The sequence below is a fragment of the Formica exsecta genome, unplaced genomic scaffold (assembly GCF_003651465.1).
Source record: "Formica exsecta isolate Colony F162 unplaced genomic scaffold, ASM365146v1 scaffold194, whole genome shotgun sequence".
Taxonomy (NCBI): domain Eukaryota; kingdom Metazoa; phylum Arthropoda; class Insecta; order Hymenoptera; family Formicidae; genus Formica; species Formica exsecta.
In genome coordinates, this window is record NW_021849240.1 from 809,906 (window position 1) to 825,107 (window position 15,202).

At 43.7% G+C, this 15,202-nt stretch overlaps 3 protein-coding genes across 7 annotated transcripts in view; 2 read left to right on the forward strand and 1 right to left on the reverse strand.

Annotated features, from left to right (window-relative positions):
* The window catches only part of LOC115234129 (homeobox protein PKNOX2-like), a 9,231-nt gene extending 6,611 nt beyond the window's left edge, over nucleotides 1–2,620 (reverse strand). Inside the window, exons 1-3 of one of the 5 annotated variants that reach the window (XM_029804905.1) lie at nucleotides 2,256–2,620; nucleotides 233–308; nucleotides 8–150 (exon numbers count right to left, since the gene is read on the reverse strand). In XM_029804905.1, coding sequence (XP_029660765.1) covers nucleotides 8–149 — 142 coding nt within the window. In that variant the 5' untranslated portion in view covers nucleotide 150; nucleotides 233–308; nucleotides 2,256–2,620. Of the gene's footprint in view, nucleotides 1–7; nucleotides 309–1,070; nucleotides 1,256–2,255 lie in introns of those variants that run through there. The other 4 variants (XM_029804907.1, XM_029804904.1, XM_029804908.1 and 1 more) reach the window with 4 other exon arrangements.
* An 837-nt stretch (nucleotides 2,621–3,457) lies between these two features.
* Nucleotides 3,458–6,818, forward strand: LOC115234128 (leucine-rich repeat neuronal protein 2-like). The gene is made up of 6 exons (XM_029804903.1): nucleotides 3,458–3,868; nucleotides 4,047–4,318; nucleotides 4,924–5,180; nucleotides 5,325–5,616; nucleotides 5,693–5,851; nucleotides 6,147–6,818. Exons 1-6 carry the CDS (start codon nucleotides 3,712–3,714, stop codon nucleotides 6,474–6,476), a joined length of 1,467 nt encoding a protein of 488 aa, XP_029660763.1. The 5' UTR covers nucleotides 3,458–3,711; the 3' UTR covers nucleotides 6,477–6,818.
* A 1,453-nt stretch (nucleotides 6,819–8,271) lies between these two features.
* Nucleotides 8,272–12,169, forward strand: LOC115234084 (brain-specific homeobox protein homolog). The gene is made up of 3 exons (XM_029804827.1): nucleotides 8,272–8,964; nucleotides 9,472–9,706; nucleotides 11,656–12,169. The coding sequence occupies exons 1-3, from the start codon at nucleotides 8,608–8,610 to the stop codon at nucleotides 11,997–11,999; spliced, it is 936 nt and encodes a 311-aa protein (XP_029660687.1). The 5' UTR covers nucleotides 8,272–8,607; the 3' UTR covers nucleotides 12,000–12,169.
* Nucleotides 12,170–15,202: the final 3,033 nt, after the last annotated feature.

Consider the following 15,202-nt stretch of genomic DNA (forward strand, 5'->3'; position numbering starts at 1 on the left):
AAGAGCGGATGCTTGTACACGGCTCTCTTGTCAGCCTCGAACTGGGCCTGATCTTGATGAGTCGTATAGTCGGCGACCCCACTCGCAGGGTCCTGATCGTATCCGGGAGTCACCATCGCTAGCGCAACGGCGGTGTTACCCTCTTGCATCCTGTCGCACGTTTTCGCGGATTCGTCACTCTTCTAATCGACATCGATCTTGTCGTCGTCTCTCCTTTTAAGCGTGCTCTTACCTATCATTCCCCCTTGGCAATCTTCATTCTCTCGTTCCCAGATCCTCGTCAAGACCGCTTAATCTGAGACGATGAGCTGAGAAAAGGCAAAATCGCTATAGAATTATCGAGCTTTTTTTTTTATCTCTATCGTCATAAATATTTCTAATTCGCGATGTGAGGCTTTAATGTGTGTGAGAAACGGAGGAGGAAAAGGAAGCGCAAAAAGACAAAGAAATAAAAAAAAAAGAAAAAAAATAGCCTCATCGCATCCTATACCCGCGCCGCGCGAACAATCGAACGATGCGGCACCGCATTTAAATGTCATCATTAGACAGCATCGGCGCCATCGGCGTTAGGGGCCTCCATCGATTTCGGACGACATATCTCTTTCGACGTGAATAAATAATGCCTTTGGGAAAAAACGAGACTAAACTTTCGGAAAATCGCATTTGTATTTTTCCCCAATCTCGAGCGAGATATATTCCGACAATGAAAATATTTTCTAAACTAGTTCTCTTGGAACACAGACAATGCGATACATATTCGATTAAAAAATTCGATAAAAAAGAAAAAAAAAAGAAAATTTTAAAGAGAGGTAAATATTTATCTCGAAAGTGAGATCGTTATTCGGATTCGCATCGTCATTCTCTGGAGAATCGAGAGGTAGATTCTCGAGCGCGTTTCATTCAATCTTATCGTGAGCTTCTCGAGGAAAAAAAAAAAAAAAAAAAAAAAAAAAAAAAAAAAAAAAAAGAAATTTTTACCATGTGATTCAGCGCGATTTGAATCGCAACGGTATAAAAAAAAAAAAAAAAAGCAAAAAGAAAAAAAGGAACAAGCGGCCGATTTTTATTACGCGTTTCGATTGTGTATAATTGTATGTCAATCGCGTAGCACGTGTCTATTCTCGCTGCGCAAAAATCGGCGGAGGAGACGCGGCGCCCGGCACCGTGTTTACTACCCGTCGATCATCGACTGAGGCCTAACCTCTCCTTCGTCGAGTTGCGCGCGATCTACGCAACTCGATGGCCCGCGCACGAGCGGGGAAAAAAAGTCGTCGTATAGTTAAAACACACGCCCTACGGATGTTACACTCGCGGAAGCGGAGACCGCGCCTCCTCTCCTCGCCTCGTCTCTCTACCCAACTTGTCATTTCTCGTTCGATAACTAATAAGGATAATCTCTCTCTCTCTCTCTCTTTCTCTCTCCTTCTATGATCGTCGCGAGAGGAACCTGAACGATGCATTTCTCGTAACTATTACATTTAAACGAAATCTCGGAAAAATCAACGCGTATGTCGCAAGAGTATGATTAAACGTACATCAAAAAGTCATCAGCTGACTCGAAAGAGATTTTATCGGAGTAACATCTGTGCCGACCCGTATTTAACAAACAAGATTGCTCGAAGGCTCTTCGTCGTTTCTCATACAAAAATGTCGAACGACACGAAGGTTGATTATATATGGAGCGATACATTCGACATATATATATATTCATGTTTATATACACACGTTCCTAGAAATTCGAAAACGAAAATTTTTCACCTTGCGTCGCATCTCTTTCTATGTTATCCGAAAGAGAGAGCCCGGGGAATGAAATTTGGATAAAAAACATCGCGAGTTAAAGTGCGACATCATAAGCGAACATCAGCGACGCGACAATATCCCGCGAGGAAGATGCTATCCTTTAACGATAGATTAAAGGGTATATAACTCGGTAGAATTTCCATCACCAAACAAATCCTCGGATCTCTATCTGACAACGAGAATGTGCATTTGTAACCGCGGCGATCCCGGGAGAACGAAACGCGAGGACGACGATGGCGAGAGGGCTCGCGTACACGCGCGATTCGAAAATCCCTTCGAAAAAAATGGGCGTTCACTCCCCGCACGCGTAAAGGGAGTAAAAGAGACTTGCCGAGAAAAGGAACGAGGGGCGAACCTAACCTCCTCGCGAACGGAACGACGACGGGAGAGCGATTCGCCGACGAATCTCGAAATTCGAGTCGAATGGGATCGGATAAATATCGCCGTTATCTTACCGTGACAGATCGTGAGAGATCTCCCTCCGATCCTCGGCACTCTTGGCGCGATACGTCCGCGCGCGCGCCCGCGTTCGCCTTGTTTTATTTTATCGCAACTTTACGATGCGATGCGATATCGAACCGTCACAGGAGTCGAGAGCGACTCCGAGCACTTGGTTTCCTCCCGCGTACTACACGTGCCCGGGGAACGACGACGTCCGTCTCGTGGGATTCACTCGCCGGTTCGCACGCCGGTGTCGTTCGCGAGTCTCGTGTTTACCACGCTCACTCTCTGTTCACGTAAACGATAAATTCAAGTAACCGGACATTTTTCAACGCGCGACCGTCCACCCCGTCCGCCTCCTTCCACCGTCTCGTCTTTTGTGACGTCACCGATTCAATACTTTTCGCGAAGGTTTCTCGCCGCCGCCGCGGCGGCGCTCTATCGGGATGCCTTCTGTCGCGCGACAGATGGCGCCACGCGTGCCCCGCATTCCTACGTCCTGCGTACGTTTCGAATCCACTTTACCTTGAATATATTTCGTTATTTTCATGTTATTTCATTCCATTTTACTTTATCTTCTATTTCTTCTCTACTTTCGCGCACGTAACTACTAAGTAAAAGATATCTCTGATGAATTGGAACTAAGGACTTGACATATTTAGGTTTGTAGATTCCGAACAATATGATTAGATATTATAGGTTATAGATGGATATATATCAGTTGTTATTTATGCAGGTATGTGTATTAGCCAAAATAAATAATTAGCATTTTATAGAGAAAATGTCAAAGCTATAAATAATGATTTTTCTCTTCTGTTTTTCTCTAAAGATATTAATAAAACGCGCAACATATGTAATAATTATATATAAATACATATATTTTTTCGTACAATTTTCGATGACGGACGGTAATGTAGTTTATCAGTTGTCTCGAGTTTCACGAAGATGCTGAAGATGCCACTGATAACCACTTTGACATTGAAGCGCCACTTTTTCTTCGATAGCGATCGATCGCCACTTCAACCGACTACGATTTCTCAACTGGCGATTAATTATTCGAAAGAATCACTTTGAAAAATATATGTAATCCCATTAGATGTTTCGCCAATAGATTTCTCGCTTTGCTCATCGTATATGTAAGAAATATTTTTTATTTCTATTATACAAGATATTTATCGATATATAAAACAACAATAATAAGTATACATATTAGGATACTTCATAAATATAAATGGCATGATTAGCGCTGTTATAAAAGTATAAAATCACCGCTTTACGACTTGGATATTATCGAGAGGAGAGCTATTTCTCGGCGTTTCCCTCACCTGCCTCGAGCGATGAGTAATTACGAGCATTATCTTATCGCTATACTTTGTTATCGTACGCAAAGTCGCGTATAGATACGGTCGGGCCAGTTTCAGTTAACACCGTTTAAAGAGAACTTACAGTTGTCATCCTTCCGCTATAAGGATGGATCTTCAAATATCGATTCCTCTACTCGCGCTATTTCTTCTAGCAAAGTGCGAGAACACCATTATAAAAAACGCGACTGCAGATACGAATGAGAATGAGATTGAAAATTCTACGCCGGAACCAGCGATCTTATGCACCGTGTGCGCTTGTACAGGTAGTCGAAACGTCGAAATTCTGTTATTCGGAATTTCGTTTCACGTGACATTTAAGTAAAATAATATTCCATTTTATGCGCTCCAAATAATGGACGAAGCTTGTTTTAAATTGGCTTGCAGTGCTAAAAAAATTAATAATTATATTATCAATTATGTAAAAACGCTACATATGTTTAGATGGCTATGTAAACTGCAGTAACCGAAATTTGGAAAATCACTTTGAGGATAGACAGTGGGTGAACGTAACGGCTAAAGAGATTTCGTTCGAGCAAAACCGCTTGGTACATGTCACGGCTTTCCCAACGATAATCGTCGACAAGATAATTCTACGAAAAAATCAAATCGTCACGATCGATCGTCACGCTTTTAAGGAGCTCGTTAATCTTACCGAATTGGACCTGAGTAATAACCAGATCACGTCAGAACAGCTACGGCCGCACATTTTCGAGGTAACAAGAGATAGTATCGCAAGTTAGTACATTAATACCAATCCAGGAAGAGACGAACGGAATTTTCCTCTGATTATGATTCATCGATTAGCAACAAACACTTTTTGACGAAAACTTTTAATTTTATTCGTAAATTTTATACCAGATTCAGATGTACGATATGATTAATTTTATCGTTTTGAATAGCAGTAAAATTTTTTTCCTTTTTTTCCGATTACATTTTTAAAATATACCATCAACAAGCATAAATAAATTATTCAGTTGAAAATAATAAACGTAGCTTTTTTTGCATTCGGCTTAAATTGATAAAGTAAATTTACGAGAAATTGATGCAATATCAAAAATTTTCCTAAATTCTTCAAATTTGATAAGATAATAGTTCATAGTTTCAGAATCGATAGAGATATAGCAGTAATATATTACGAAGGTTTTCAATAGAAATAAAGCCGATAAAAATGTGATTATATTTATTTTTATGCTGAAATAGATTATTTAATTATTTTATGAAAAATCGCCGAAAAGACTTCTGCCCTTTTTTCTCGTCTTCCATTCTTTTCCGTCTTTCTATCCGTTTATCCTAGACGAGATTATTATTTCCATTTTAGGGTCAGTTCAAGCCAGAAGCGTACGAGCCTTTACCGTTAAAAGTATTGAACCTGGCTAATAACATACTTCACTGGTTACATCAGAGTGTATTCGAGCACATCGCCGACATCGAGGTGTTGAATCTCTCCGGGAATCCTTTTGGCGTATTCGACTATCGTACATCTATAGCTATTAGTAGCTTGTCGTACTTGCGGGAATTAGATATCAGTTATTGTCAGTTGAAGCAACTACCGAATCTTCAATTCCACAACGCCAAGTAAGAAATACGGAAACGCGTAGTTTCATTACGCCAGAGAAAGAGAGAGTGTGTGTGTGTCGATGGTTTTTTTATTCTGTAAAATCACTATTTTTAAAATTGAATATTTCTCAATATTTTACCGTTTTTTGTTTTTGATCGTAGATATTTAAAAAGATTAAACTTGGCCGGCAACGAGCTCGCGGTTTTGCCCAGGCCATTAGAGGAGGCCGGGGCCTTGGAATACCTAAGTTTAGACGACAATCCGATACATGTTATCGATAGCGCGAACGCTTTTCCCAACTTGACGAAACTACGGGAGCTCAGCCTGTGCGACATGTCAAGTTTAACAGTGATTAGAAATGGCGGCTTATCAGCGTTAATCGGCCTGGAAGATCTCCGCGTGCGAAACTGCAAGAAATTGGAAGTGATCGAGGATTACGCGATTGCGATTTCGGTATATCAAACATAATTAGTCGGAAAGAGATATATGCGACAAATTAATAATATGAGAATTATCTGCAATTTTGTAGACAGCCGAAGGGAAGTCGTGGCCGTTGTTAAAGAAACTGGATCTATCGTCTAACGCGCTACGATACTTGCCGGTGTTATTCTTGGACAGATGGGACAGACTCGAGGAATTGCATCTGATGCATAACCCTTGGAGTTGCGATTGCCGCAATCAATATCTGGTAAGTCCTGACGGAATCGCGAAAAAAAATCTTTCTAAACGCATGCCAAGTATCAATAGAAACTTATCTTAAAAAAAAAAATAGCAATTATTAAACATTATTGTGATTAAAAACATAAATGTGATTAATGCCAAGTATTGATCGTACGCCATGAATTTATAATTGACTCTAAGCGATCGTGAAAAAAAAATCGACAGAGGAAGAGAAATGTTTTTATTTGCTGGATGACAAACTAATTTGTGCGCGATTAAATTAAATTCGACGACTAACGAAGACGAATCTCTTCCTCTCACAGATCGGGACCATATTGCCGGAATACGCGGCAAAACAGAAAGCGACGGCCGAAGTAGGCGAGCTCACCTGTTCCGCGCCGCCGGAACACGCGGGTAAGAGGCTCGCTTCCCTGGCCGAACGACATCTACGCTGCTTGGATCTGTACGACGCGCAACCAGAGAAGGATGCCGCGATACTCGTAGGGATGCTGATCGGCCTGCTCTTCGCGATTCCGCTCGGTATGGCGCTCTTCGTCTTCTGGCGACGCGGCTTCTTCTTCTGCGGTTCGCAGGGTCCCGCCAGCTTCTCGCGCGCTTTTTACAAGCGCGCTTCCAACGACGATGACATTTGATAACCCCACATATCCATTAACATGGTTAAGGTAGATAAGAAAAAATCTCTGTTATATTTTTTTAAACATTAACAGCGCAAGATGCGATTTATATTTATCGTCAAACAGCAGCGGAATTCGTAGTACATATGACACATGTATATGCATTGAGAATATCTAGTCTAGTCTAATAATATAGTTTTTTCAAATGTCTTTTGTATTTAGTTCATTAAGCTATAAATCTCTCAATCATATAATCATCGAGAGAGTGCATATATACACGTATATTCCGTTCTAATGAGCGCATTATTGAAACGCGTAGAATTTATTACGGCTTTATGTAATAAACAACCTGAAAATCAATGCGTGTCGCTCTTTTCCATCTAACGAGTCCCTGGAGGATCCACGAGAGCCAAGCAAAAGGACGTGTCTCGAGCCTCCGTCGAAACTTCGGACACGATGGATTTTCGGCTTTACAAGCGAGCTAGCCGGAGGGCGGCTCTGCCACAGTAGTATAGATGCGCGGAGAGGAGGGGGGAAAGGGAGCTACGGGATGAGGGCGAGGTGACGCGACGCCGAGCGGACGGATGGACACGCGCCGGTAACGCAATTACCGCGACGTTAATTTACTCAATAATCGCAGGAGCAACCCCGTCTAAATGTCGACACGCGTCCCTCGAACCCTAATCATACCCCGGCTCTCGTCGTTGTCGCGATAGTACGACATTTGTGTTGGAGATTCGGAGAGAGCCCGATCGAGATTAACGCGACCGCTAAAGTATAAGTAATAAAGAGGTACCCTCTTTTCGCTCATCTCCTTTTCCTCCTTTTGCATTTTTCTTTTTTCCATTTTTTTCCTTAATATTTTCACGCTGTGTTTATTACGTACTGTGTTTATTATATACGTTTATTTCCAGACGATAATTGAATAGAGCGCGTGCTATCATTGTTCTCTATTAAACTCGCATTGTTTGTACGTGTTGTTTATCGTCTACTATACGAAGATGACGTAGCGCGTAGGTTGTATCGCCATTTGGAGAGAGCGCGCCGTATATACATGATCCGATAAGTAATTTAATCCAGCGCTTCTCCCCGTTCGTCCAAGATTCGATATCGATATCGATCGAAGGATTTGGTCATGTTCGATGATGCGACGCGACGCACGATAACAAGACATCAAGGAGATTCGACGCCGCATTTCACGATATTTTCACCAACCGCGGGCGAGTAAAAAAATACAAAACACTCGAGAGATTGTGGAACTTTGTCTATCGTACCATGTACAAAGAAACGGAAACAGAGAGATCCTTTTCGACATGTACACGCGAGAGTCGTCTCGTCGCGTCGCGTCGCGAAACGTACAACGGATGGACGCACCATCGGAGAGGCGAGTGGATGGTTTTCGGGGAACGTACACTCTTACACGTACTCTTGCATTATTATCTACGTGTTGGGGTGAACGATAGAATGGAGAGAGAAAATCGCACGGATACAGAACGATCTGTACCACCCCCTCCTCCTCCTTCTCCTCCTCCTCCTCCGTAGCCTCTTCCCGTCCTCGCGGGGACGTACAACGTCGGATTCATGAATACTCTGGAGCTTCCGTGTCCATGGAAACGCGCGGCCAAGTCCCGCCCCGGGTACAGCGCGGAGCCAACCCAGAGCGACGACGAGCGTCGCGACGCCGGCCAATGCGGGGACGCCAGGCCTCTGATAGACTTGAAGCCTTCACCCTCTTCCTCGGCGGGAGGGACGGGAGGGGCGATGATCGCGCACAGGGGGTTGAAATCGTACCGCGAGCGCACCGATACGCGACCCTTAACGTTGTCGGCGAACGACAGTGAACGGGCTGGTGAGTCTCTCGCGATTCGTGCTTTGATCTCACGGCGATCAATTCGACCTCGGGATTTTCGCGAGATGAACGCCGCCTAAATTAGCCAACTAGGCTGAGGTGTGCGCGCGTGCATTATAGCCCGACGTGCACGAAAAGAGAGTGACTGGTTTCGAGAAAGTGACACATTTTTCTTCATCTGCCTTACTTTGAGATAGTGCGAAGATTTCGCTTTGATTACAAGATTGTGGCGAGGATGTAATCGCGAAACATCCGCCCTAATCGCGTACAGAGTTGCGTACAGAGCACGAGAAAGGGAAGATGCAGTCTTCCACCTGCCAGCAGCAACAAGCACAACCAGGTCAGAACGGAACCTCCGCCAGCAGGACGTCGTTCCTCATCGAGGATATCCTTAGTCGCGGCACCGTCACTCCCCATCATCCGCATCATCATCAATTGCATCATCAGCATCATCTGACATCGACTTCCGCACACGGGCAGCATCATCAATATCAGCAGTTTGCCAGTCTGTTACCCGGTTATCCCGCGGCGCCGCCCGCTGCGGCGGCCTTCTTCCTGGGTCCGCTCTTCGGTAGCGCCGGTATGGGAGTCGGCGTGGTACCGGGGGTCGGGGAGCTAGCGGCCTTGAAGCATTGTCGGCGACGAAAAGCTCGAACCGTGAGTATATCTTCTTCATCGATTCGACTCTTCGCAGATCGATCTTTTCTATTTTACGAAAATGAGAATCCAAAATTTACATCAATTTCCATTAACTCCGGCAGCTCTAAATTGATCCAGCAATCAATTATTGTTCACTCTGAAGCAGCTGAAGGTGTGAATCGAAGCTATAAATTGATTTTATGTGAATTCGTATATTATTTTGCAACTTGTCTCTCTCTCTCTCTCTCTCTCTCTTACACGTACACATATTTTTCACTGGATACATTCGCGTACATACTCAGATATTTATATATATACATATACGAGAACATACTTACATGTCAAAAATGATACACATGTATATATTTACATATTTTAATTGTACTTCTTGTCTTAGGTGCGCTTGAGGGGATATCGTCCCAGAGCGCTTTAAATAAATATACGCTTTCTCTCTCTTTCTCTTTCTCTCTCTCTCTCTCTCTTAATTGCATCGAGATAAGAAACTACAATTTCTTAAAATTTTAGGTGTTCAGCGACCAACAACTGGCAGGTTTGGAAGCCAGATTCGAGGTACAGAGATATCTGAGCACGCCCGAAAGAGTAGAGCTCGCGGCCGCGTTACACCTGTCCGAGACTCAGGTGAAAACGTGGTTCCAAAATCGACGGATGAAACATAAGAAGCAATTGAGGAAACAGAGCATAAGCAGCGGGAGCAATTCCAATTCGGGACAACAATCGATATCCGTTACATCGCCTGCTGGTAAGTTGCATCCATTCTTTTCGTCTTGACGTCCGATCAAGCTTTGCAAAAACGTTATTCGAATTTCCAGCGCAACGAAAATTAGAATCAGATGACAAAATTAAATACAACGGAAATACAACAATTACATCGCATATACAAACGCGATTTTAGAGCAAAGTATAAGTTTGAACGAGGCGCTTATAAAACGATAATGCTTTGCGACAAGAGACGCCGCAATCATCGGTATCTGCGGAATTTCTGCAACGTGTAATTTAATAGTCGCTAAATTAAATCTGCGCGTATCGACCTCTCGATAAACAGCTGCGAGCAATATATTCCCGCGCCGCGAGTCAATTGATTTGGATTAATGACACTATGTCCTAGATAAGCGCGAATTTATGAATGGCTGCGCTGCCTATGATAAAAAATTATATATATATAAGAGTAACGCTCATACGTCACTTGTACGAGTTGCGCTATGAGATTGGCGTAAAACGCACATAATCCTCGACAACGTAATGTCGGATATTCGGTATACGTATTAATAGCGATAGTAATAGTAGCCATATACATGGAGGAGAGGGGTAGAGCTATGTGCATATATATATATGTAACTCGAAATGTTAAACAAACTACGGATCGAGTCGATACGCAGACGCGGCTGCGTCGGGGATTAATAAACCGTAGTTATCGGTTAATCTGGTCCCGGGGACCGGCCGCGCGTTATAACGGTCGGTTGTCGTTAAATACTTCCCCGTTGTCACGCTAATGGGGCGGATATCTGCATATAACGCAACCAAAATACCGCTGACAATAAATTACGCAAGTTCTGGCTTAACTAGCCAGACCGTAACCGTGGTTACGTCGCGAGGAACTATAATCATTAACCGTATACCTGCGTAATAATGCGTGTCGCATTCCGGGAATATTATTGTAATCGCTCGTCCGGCATGACGCCCACGCATCGCAAATGTTACAAACTCGCGGAGGAGAGTTTCGTCGAGAGTTGCTGTTGTAGCAATTACATATGTATATATATATATATCTATTTCTTTTTTTATTCTCTTTTTATCCTTTGGAATATAAAAGTGATCGTTTAACGAGACCGCGCGCACGAGATATCATTTCGAGCGATTTAAATAGTTTGACCCGCGCGTAGCATTCTGTACGCTATATAAAGTTGTTCGTCTCGGTAGACAAGATGGCTCCGTTCTTCGGTAGGGGGTGGGCTAACCGAGTTACATAGACGTCTCCTTGGCAGCGACCAAGAAGGAGAGATATCGTGGAGAAGGAGGGATGGTGTGGTACAAGTGCACGTACAAGACCGCCTCGGCGTCTTTAGACTGGGCCTGGGCTATGTAAGGAACCCCGGGAGAGATTCGTTCCCTCCTTCGGCGACGTTCTCTCTTTCGCTTCCCGTCTCGTTTCGCTTCCTACACCCCTGTCTTGGAGAAAATTGCTCAATTACCCGCTAAGTGCTCGGTCAGATCTCTATATTCTCGATTGTTCGCTGTTAAGGGCTATCGGTAGGCCGTAGGCGATGACGTAGGCGCGGATCTGATTTTTATTCAAATTTCGAGGGAACAAGAGCGACCATCCTTTAGCGCAAAATAAATGGAATCGCAAAGATACATTGGCGAAGCATTAATTATATATAAAAAATGTATTTATATGTTTTCTTTCTCCGGCATAATCTCTGTCTGTATATATAGGAAAAGTGATAAAGAGAATAATTGAAAAATAATCAGAAGAATAGACTTCACATTGGTTTTTTTAGAAAAAATAAAACTTGAAGAAATAAAAAAGTTCCCATATATAATCATATATAAATTTATATATGATTATATATATTTAATATATAATTATATATATATTTATATTGGATTATATATGAATCTTTATTTCCCGAGTCTGTGAACGGATGAGAGTCTTAAAAAACCCTGATCGATAATGATTTGTGTCAACAGAACGTCCGGTAGATTTTTCGCTGAGCGGCGGACGCGAATCGCGCGCGAGCAGCGACGCGCCCGCAGATTCCGACGACGAGGACGACGACGAGATCGACGTGCTGGGCGACGAGACGCCGTCGCCGACCCCGACGCCGACGGCGACTCCGGCACCAACCCCGACATCGACACCGACGTCGACGCGGAGCGGCGCTCCGTCCAGACGCTCGGGCACGCCGCCGAGGACTCACCACGGGGCGATTCATCCGCAGCATCCTCACCCGCACCTGATCGGCCTCCATCATCAGCCGCATCATCAGCATGGCAACAGTCAACATTCCGCCCAACGTCCAACGCATCGCTGAGACACGTTTTGATCTCGAGACGTTCCCTCTCGTTTTTCTTATCCGGAATAATACGGCAACATATACGTAGAGAAGAAAAAAAGATAATCCTCGCACGTTCGAGATAGAATATTTCGAGCGGATTTATCGAAATTTTAAGAGCTAAAGCTTCGCCGCGTAACACGGAGAACATCATGGAATTCCACAGAGATCGTCCGGCTCGAGAGAAAGAGATGAAAGCAACCGTCTTATATCCTTGAGAGGTATTTATATACGGTCATTGAAATAATTGATGCGAATTCGACGGATTCGGAATCGTCGCCGGATGGAACTGGAATTTTATCCCCGGTGTTTTCCTGAAATCTACTTTTTATATAGCTAAAATATGATATAAAGAGAAATACGGTATCTGGTCTGTTGTTACCTTTTATAGTCAAGTGTATAAAAATAGGCCGTGGTTTTCGTTGAGAATTAAACTATCATGCTCTATAACGCGATATGTGTGTATACGTTTGTTCTTCCTCGATCGTTTCTTCAGATAGTAGTTCTTTTTCTTTTAAATTACATCTCGAGTGTCTCTTTTGTGTGTGCGGAGAAGAGAGGATCATCGGCGTCGATTTTTCTACTAGATGAGCGTAATTTATAACATAAAAGCTCAACGACAACGAGATTCCCGGGACATATGTCAAAAATATGTCGACATTGACATTTAATTTGCGTCCTGGGTAACGACGCCCGGGGTCTCTACGTAATCGTTTCGTTAATCGACGCGACATTTCGGTGTCTCCTCGGGACATTTTCGCGAAAGTTAACGAGCCGATGAATAAGAGGAAACAAAGGGGACCGCGAGTGTGGATCCTATTTGCCTCATTAGAGAAAGTGACGTTGAGACTCATGTGCCATAATTACAACGGCAATCGAGAATAATTAATGAATTTGACTATCGTGCCATATATAGTGTGTTTCTGAAAGATTGAAGAGCCAACTTGAGAAATAAATTTTCGGAAATTTATCTTTTATTAAAATATTCGTCGCAAATTTATTTTTTATGTGAATTTATGAATTGATAATAAATTTTCAAGAATTTATCTTCCATTAAAATAATTATCGCATATTTTATATTAAATGAATTTTGCATCAATCAAGTGTTCAAAATGGAAATTGTTTAAAATCTATGTATAATATAATTTCGGAAAACTCGCGCATCAGATACAAGGATGGTATGTATACAAGTTTTAAGAAGATTATGTTCGACGTTCCATCGTAAGACGTTTTAAGACGTGTATTGTTGTTTCAGGAGACCATTTTGAACATTTGTTTTGACGTAGAAAATTCATATAAATAATTATTTCGGTAACAGATAAATTCTCGAAGATTTATCATCAATATCTTAAAACACCTTCTTACAACTCGAAAGCTTTCTCAGCTACACGTCCGTATGAATAATTTTTATCCTCGATATCAGCTGTCAGATCTTTCAGAGACATCCCGCGTAATTTCATGCGATTCATTACAATTACCGCGATAATAACGATCGCGTCCTGTTTTTGCTACCTGTTGCCGGGACATTAGATCGGAGAGCAGGTACACCTGTTAAGAAAAGCTACAATATTGCAGCGGAGCGCGGATGGTAGGATTTTCCAACGAGCGCGCGCGCGACATGTCTCGTTGTATAAGCGGCATAGGGGCACGTCGTGCTTCCAGTTGGGGTGAATCCTAATACCCAGATAATGGGAAGTAATTGCGAGGGATCAGAGCGAGCGAAGCTACTCTCTCGGCTGTCGGGGACAGCGGGATGCGTATAGAGAGAGTGAGAGAGGGTGGCGCCGGTACCGCGCTTTCCTCCCCCGCCCCCTTCTCTTATCCCACACCCCTCACCGCGTTTCCCTTCTCGCGCGCGGGGAAGGGGATGCGGAAAGAGGACGAGGAGGAGAGGATATCGTAATCGTGTTATCGGGACGAAATCACAGGCTACATTCTCGGATATACATCGGATATAGATGCGCGCATCGGAACCATGGCCTCGACGACGACGACGACGATCCATGCGCGATATTCATTCTCAACAAATGGAGGGAGAAAGAGGAAGAACGAGTTTACACATCGACGTTTATACTGATATTTTCTGCGTAGCTTTTTGAGGACTTTGGAAGAAAATGTATTTCTTCGAAATGCGATGCGTCCGATTGGCTCGTCGTGATTACTTTCGCAAATGAAACGCGTGCGCCCGCGTGCTGCTGATGCTTTGAGAATAAACGCGCGGGCGAGAGGGAGAAGTCGGCCTTTGATGCGCGGCAGGCAGGAAGATACTATCGCGTTATTTGGAGAGGAAGAAAGGCGCCGGTCGACTAGCCAGGTAAGCTTGTAAACTAATGAGATCACGGGGGCCATTTATGACGTTTATTAGATTCTGTTAAGACGTCTATTATTACAGTGCGTAAATAAAGGGGGAGAATTCGCGCGCCCGTCGTGGGGGACGGGAGAGGAATGCGGCGAAAATAATGAAATAAAGGACAATGAAGTGGCAGGTACAATGGCCAATATAGAGAGTGTAGAGGACGAGGAGAGAGAAAGCGTCAGGAGAGCGAACAAGGCGCCGACGAGAGCCGGCATACACACGCAGTATGGGATCCTACGTATGGAAGGGGTTGATACGGCGACAAGGGGGTACGGGCGCGCTTTAGTTCGGCGGGCTAAATGCAGTGGGCGTGTTCCCATTACTTTCATTATTTTCAGTCACCGGGGTTCGGCTATCGATGTAGCCCGGAATGTATAGCCTCGTGAATGTGTAACATGTAGGCAAAAGTACCTTAATCTATATAGTATACGATTCAGCGGCACTTTTGCACTTGACCGATGCAAATCGATCGATCGAGAGCGCGATGATTTATCAAATAGGGTTGTGAGAGAGGGGGGGGGGAGGGCGATATATCCGCATAAGATTAATTTAATCCGCTTGAAAGTGGGGTAAAGGAGGGGAAAGCGAATGGGTGCGCAGGGTGCGCGAGGGTAAACTGTTGGCCTAACAAGCTGTCAAGACGTCGCCGCGTGTCAATTCGCGGCTCTCCAACGCGATCTCCCCGAGATAAAGCCGCCTAAAACCTTCAGCCGTCAACCTGGACGCGCTCGCGACGAGACTTTTCAATCGTCGACCGAGCGTTTGACTCTTCTTTTTTTTTTTTTTTTTTTTTGGGCGAAAAAAATTTTTTTTTTGAATTGTTGCA

Coding starts and splice junctions, on each gene's coding strand:
- LOC115234084 (XM_029804827.1), top strand. CDS start 8,608: ATGCAGTCTTCCACCTGCCAGCAGCAACAAGCACAACCAGGTCAGAAC. Junction 8,965..9,471: donor GGCGACGAAAAGCTCGAACC/GTGAGTATATCT, acceptor TTAAAATTTTAG/GTGTTCAGCGACCAACAACT. Junction 9,707..11,655: donor ATCCGTTACATCGCCTGCTG/GTAAGTTGCATC, acceptor TTGTGTCAACAG/AACGTCCGGTAGATTTTTCG.
- LOC115234128 (XM_029804903.1), top strand. CDS start 3,712: ATGGATCTTCAAATATCGATTCCTCTACTCGCGCTATTTCTTCTAGCA. Junction 5,181..5,324: donor CTTCAATTCCACAACGCCAA/GTAAGAAATACG, acceptor TTTTGATCGTAG/ATATTTAAAAAGATTAAACT. Junction 5,852..6,146: donor ATTGCCGCAATCAATATCTG/GTAAGTCCTGAC, acceptor TTCCTCTCACAG/ATCGGGACCATATTGCCGGA.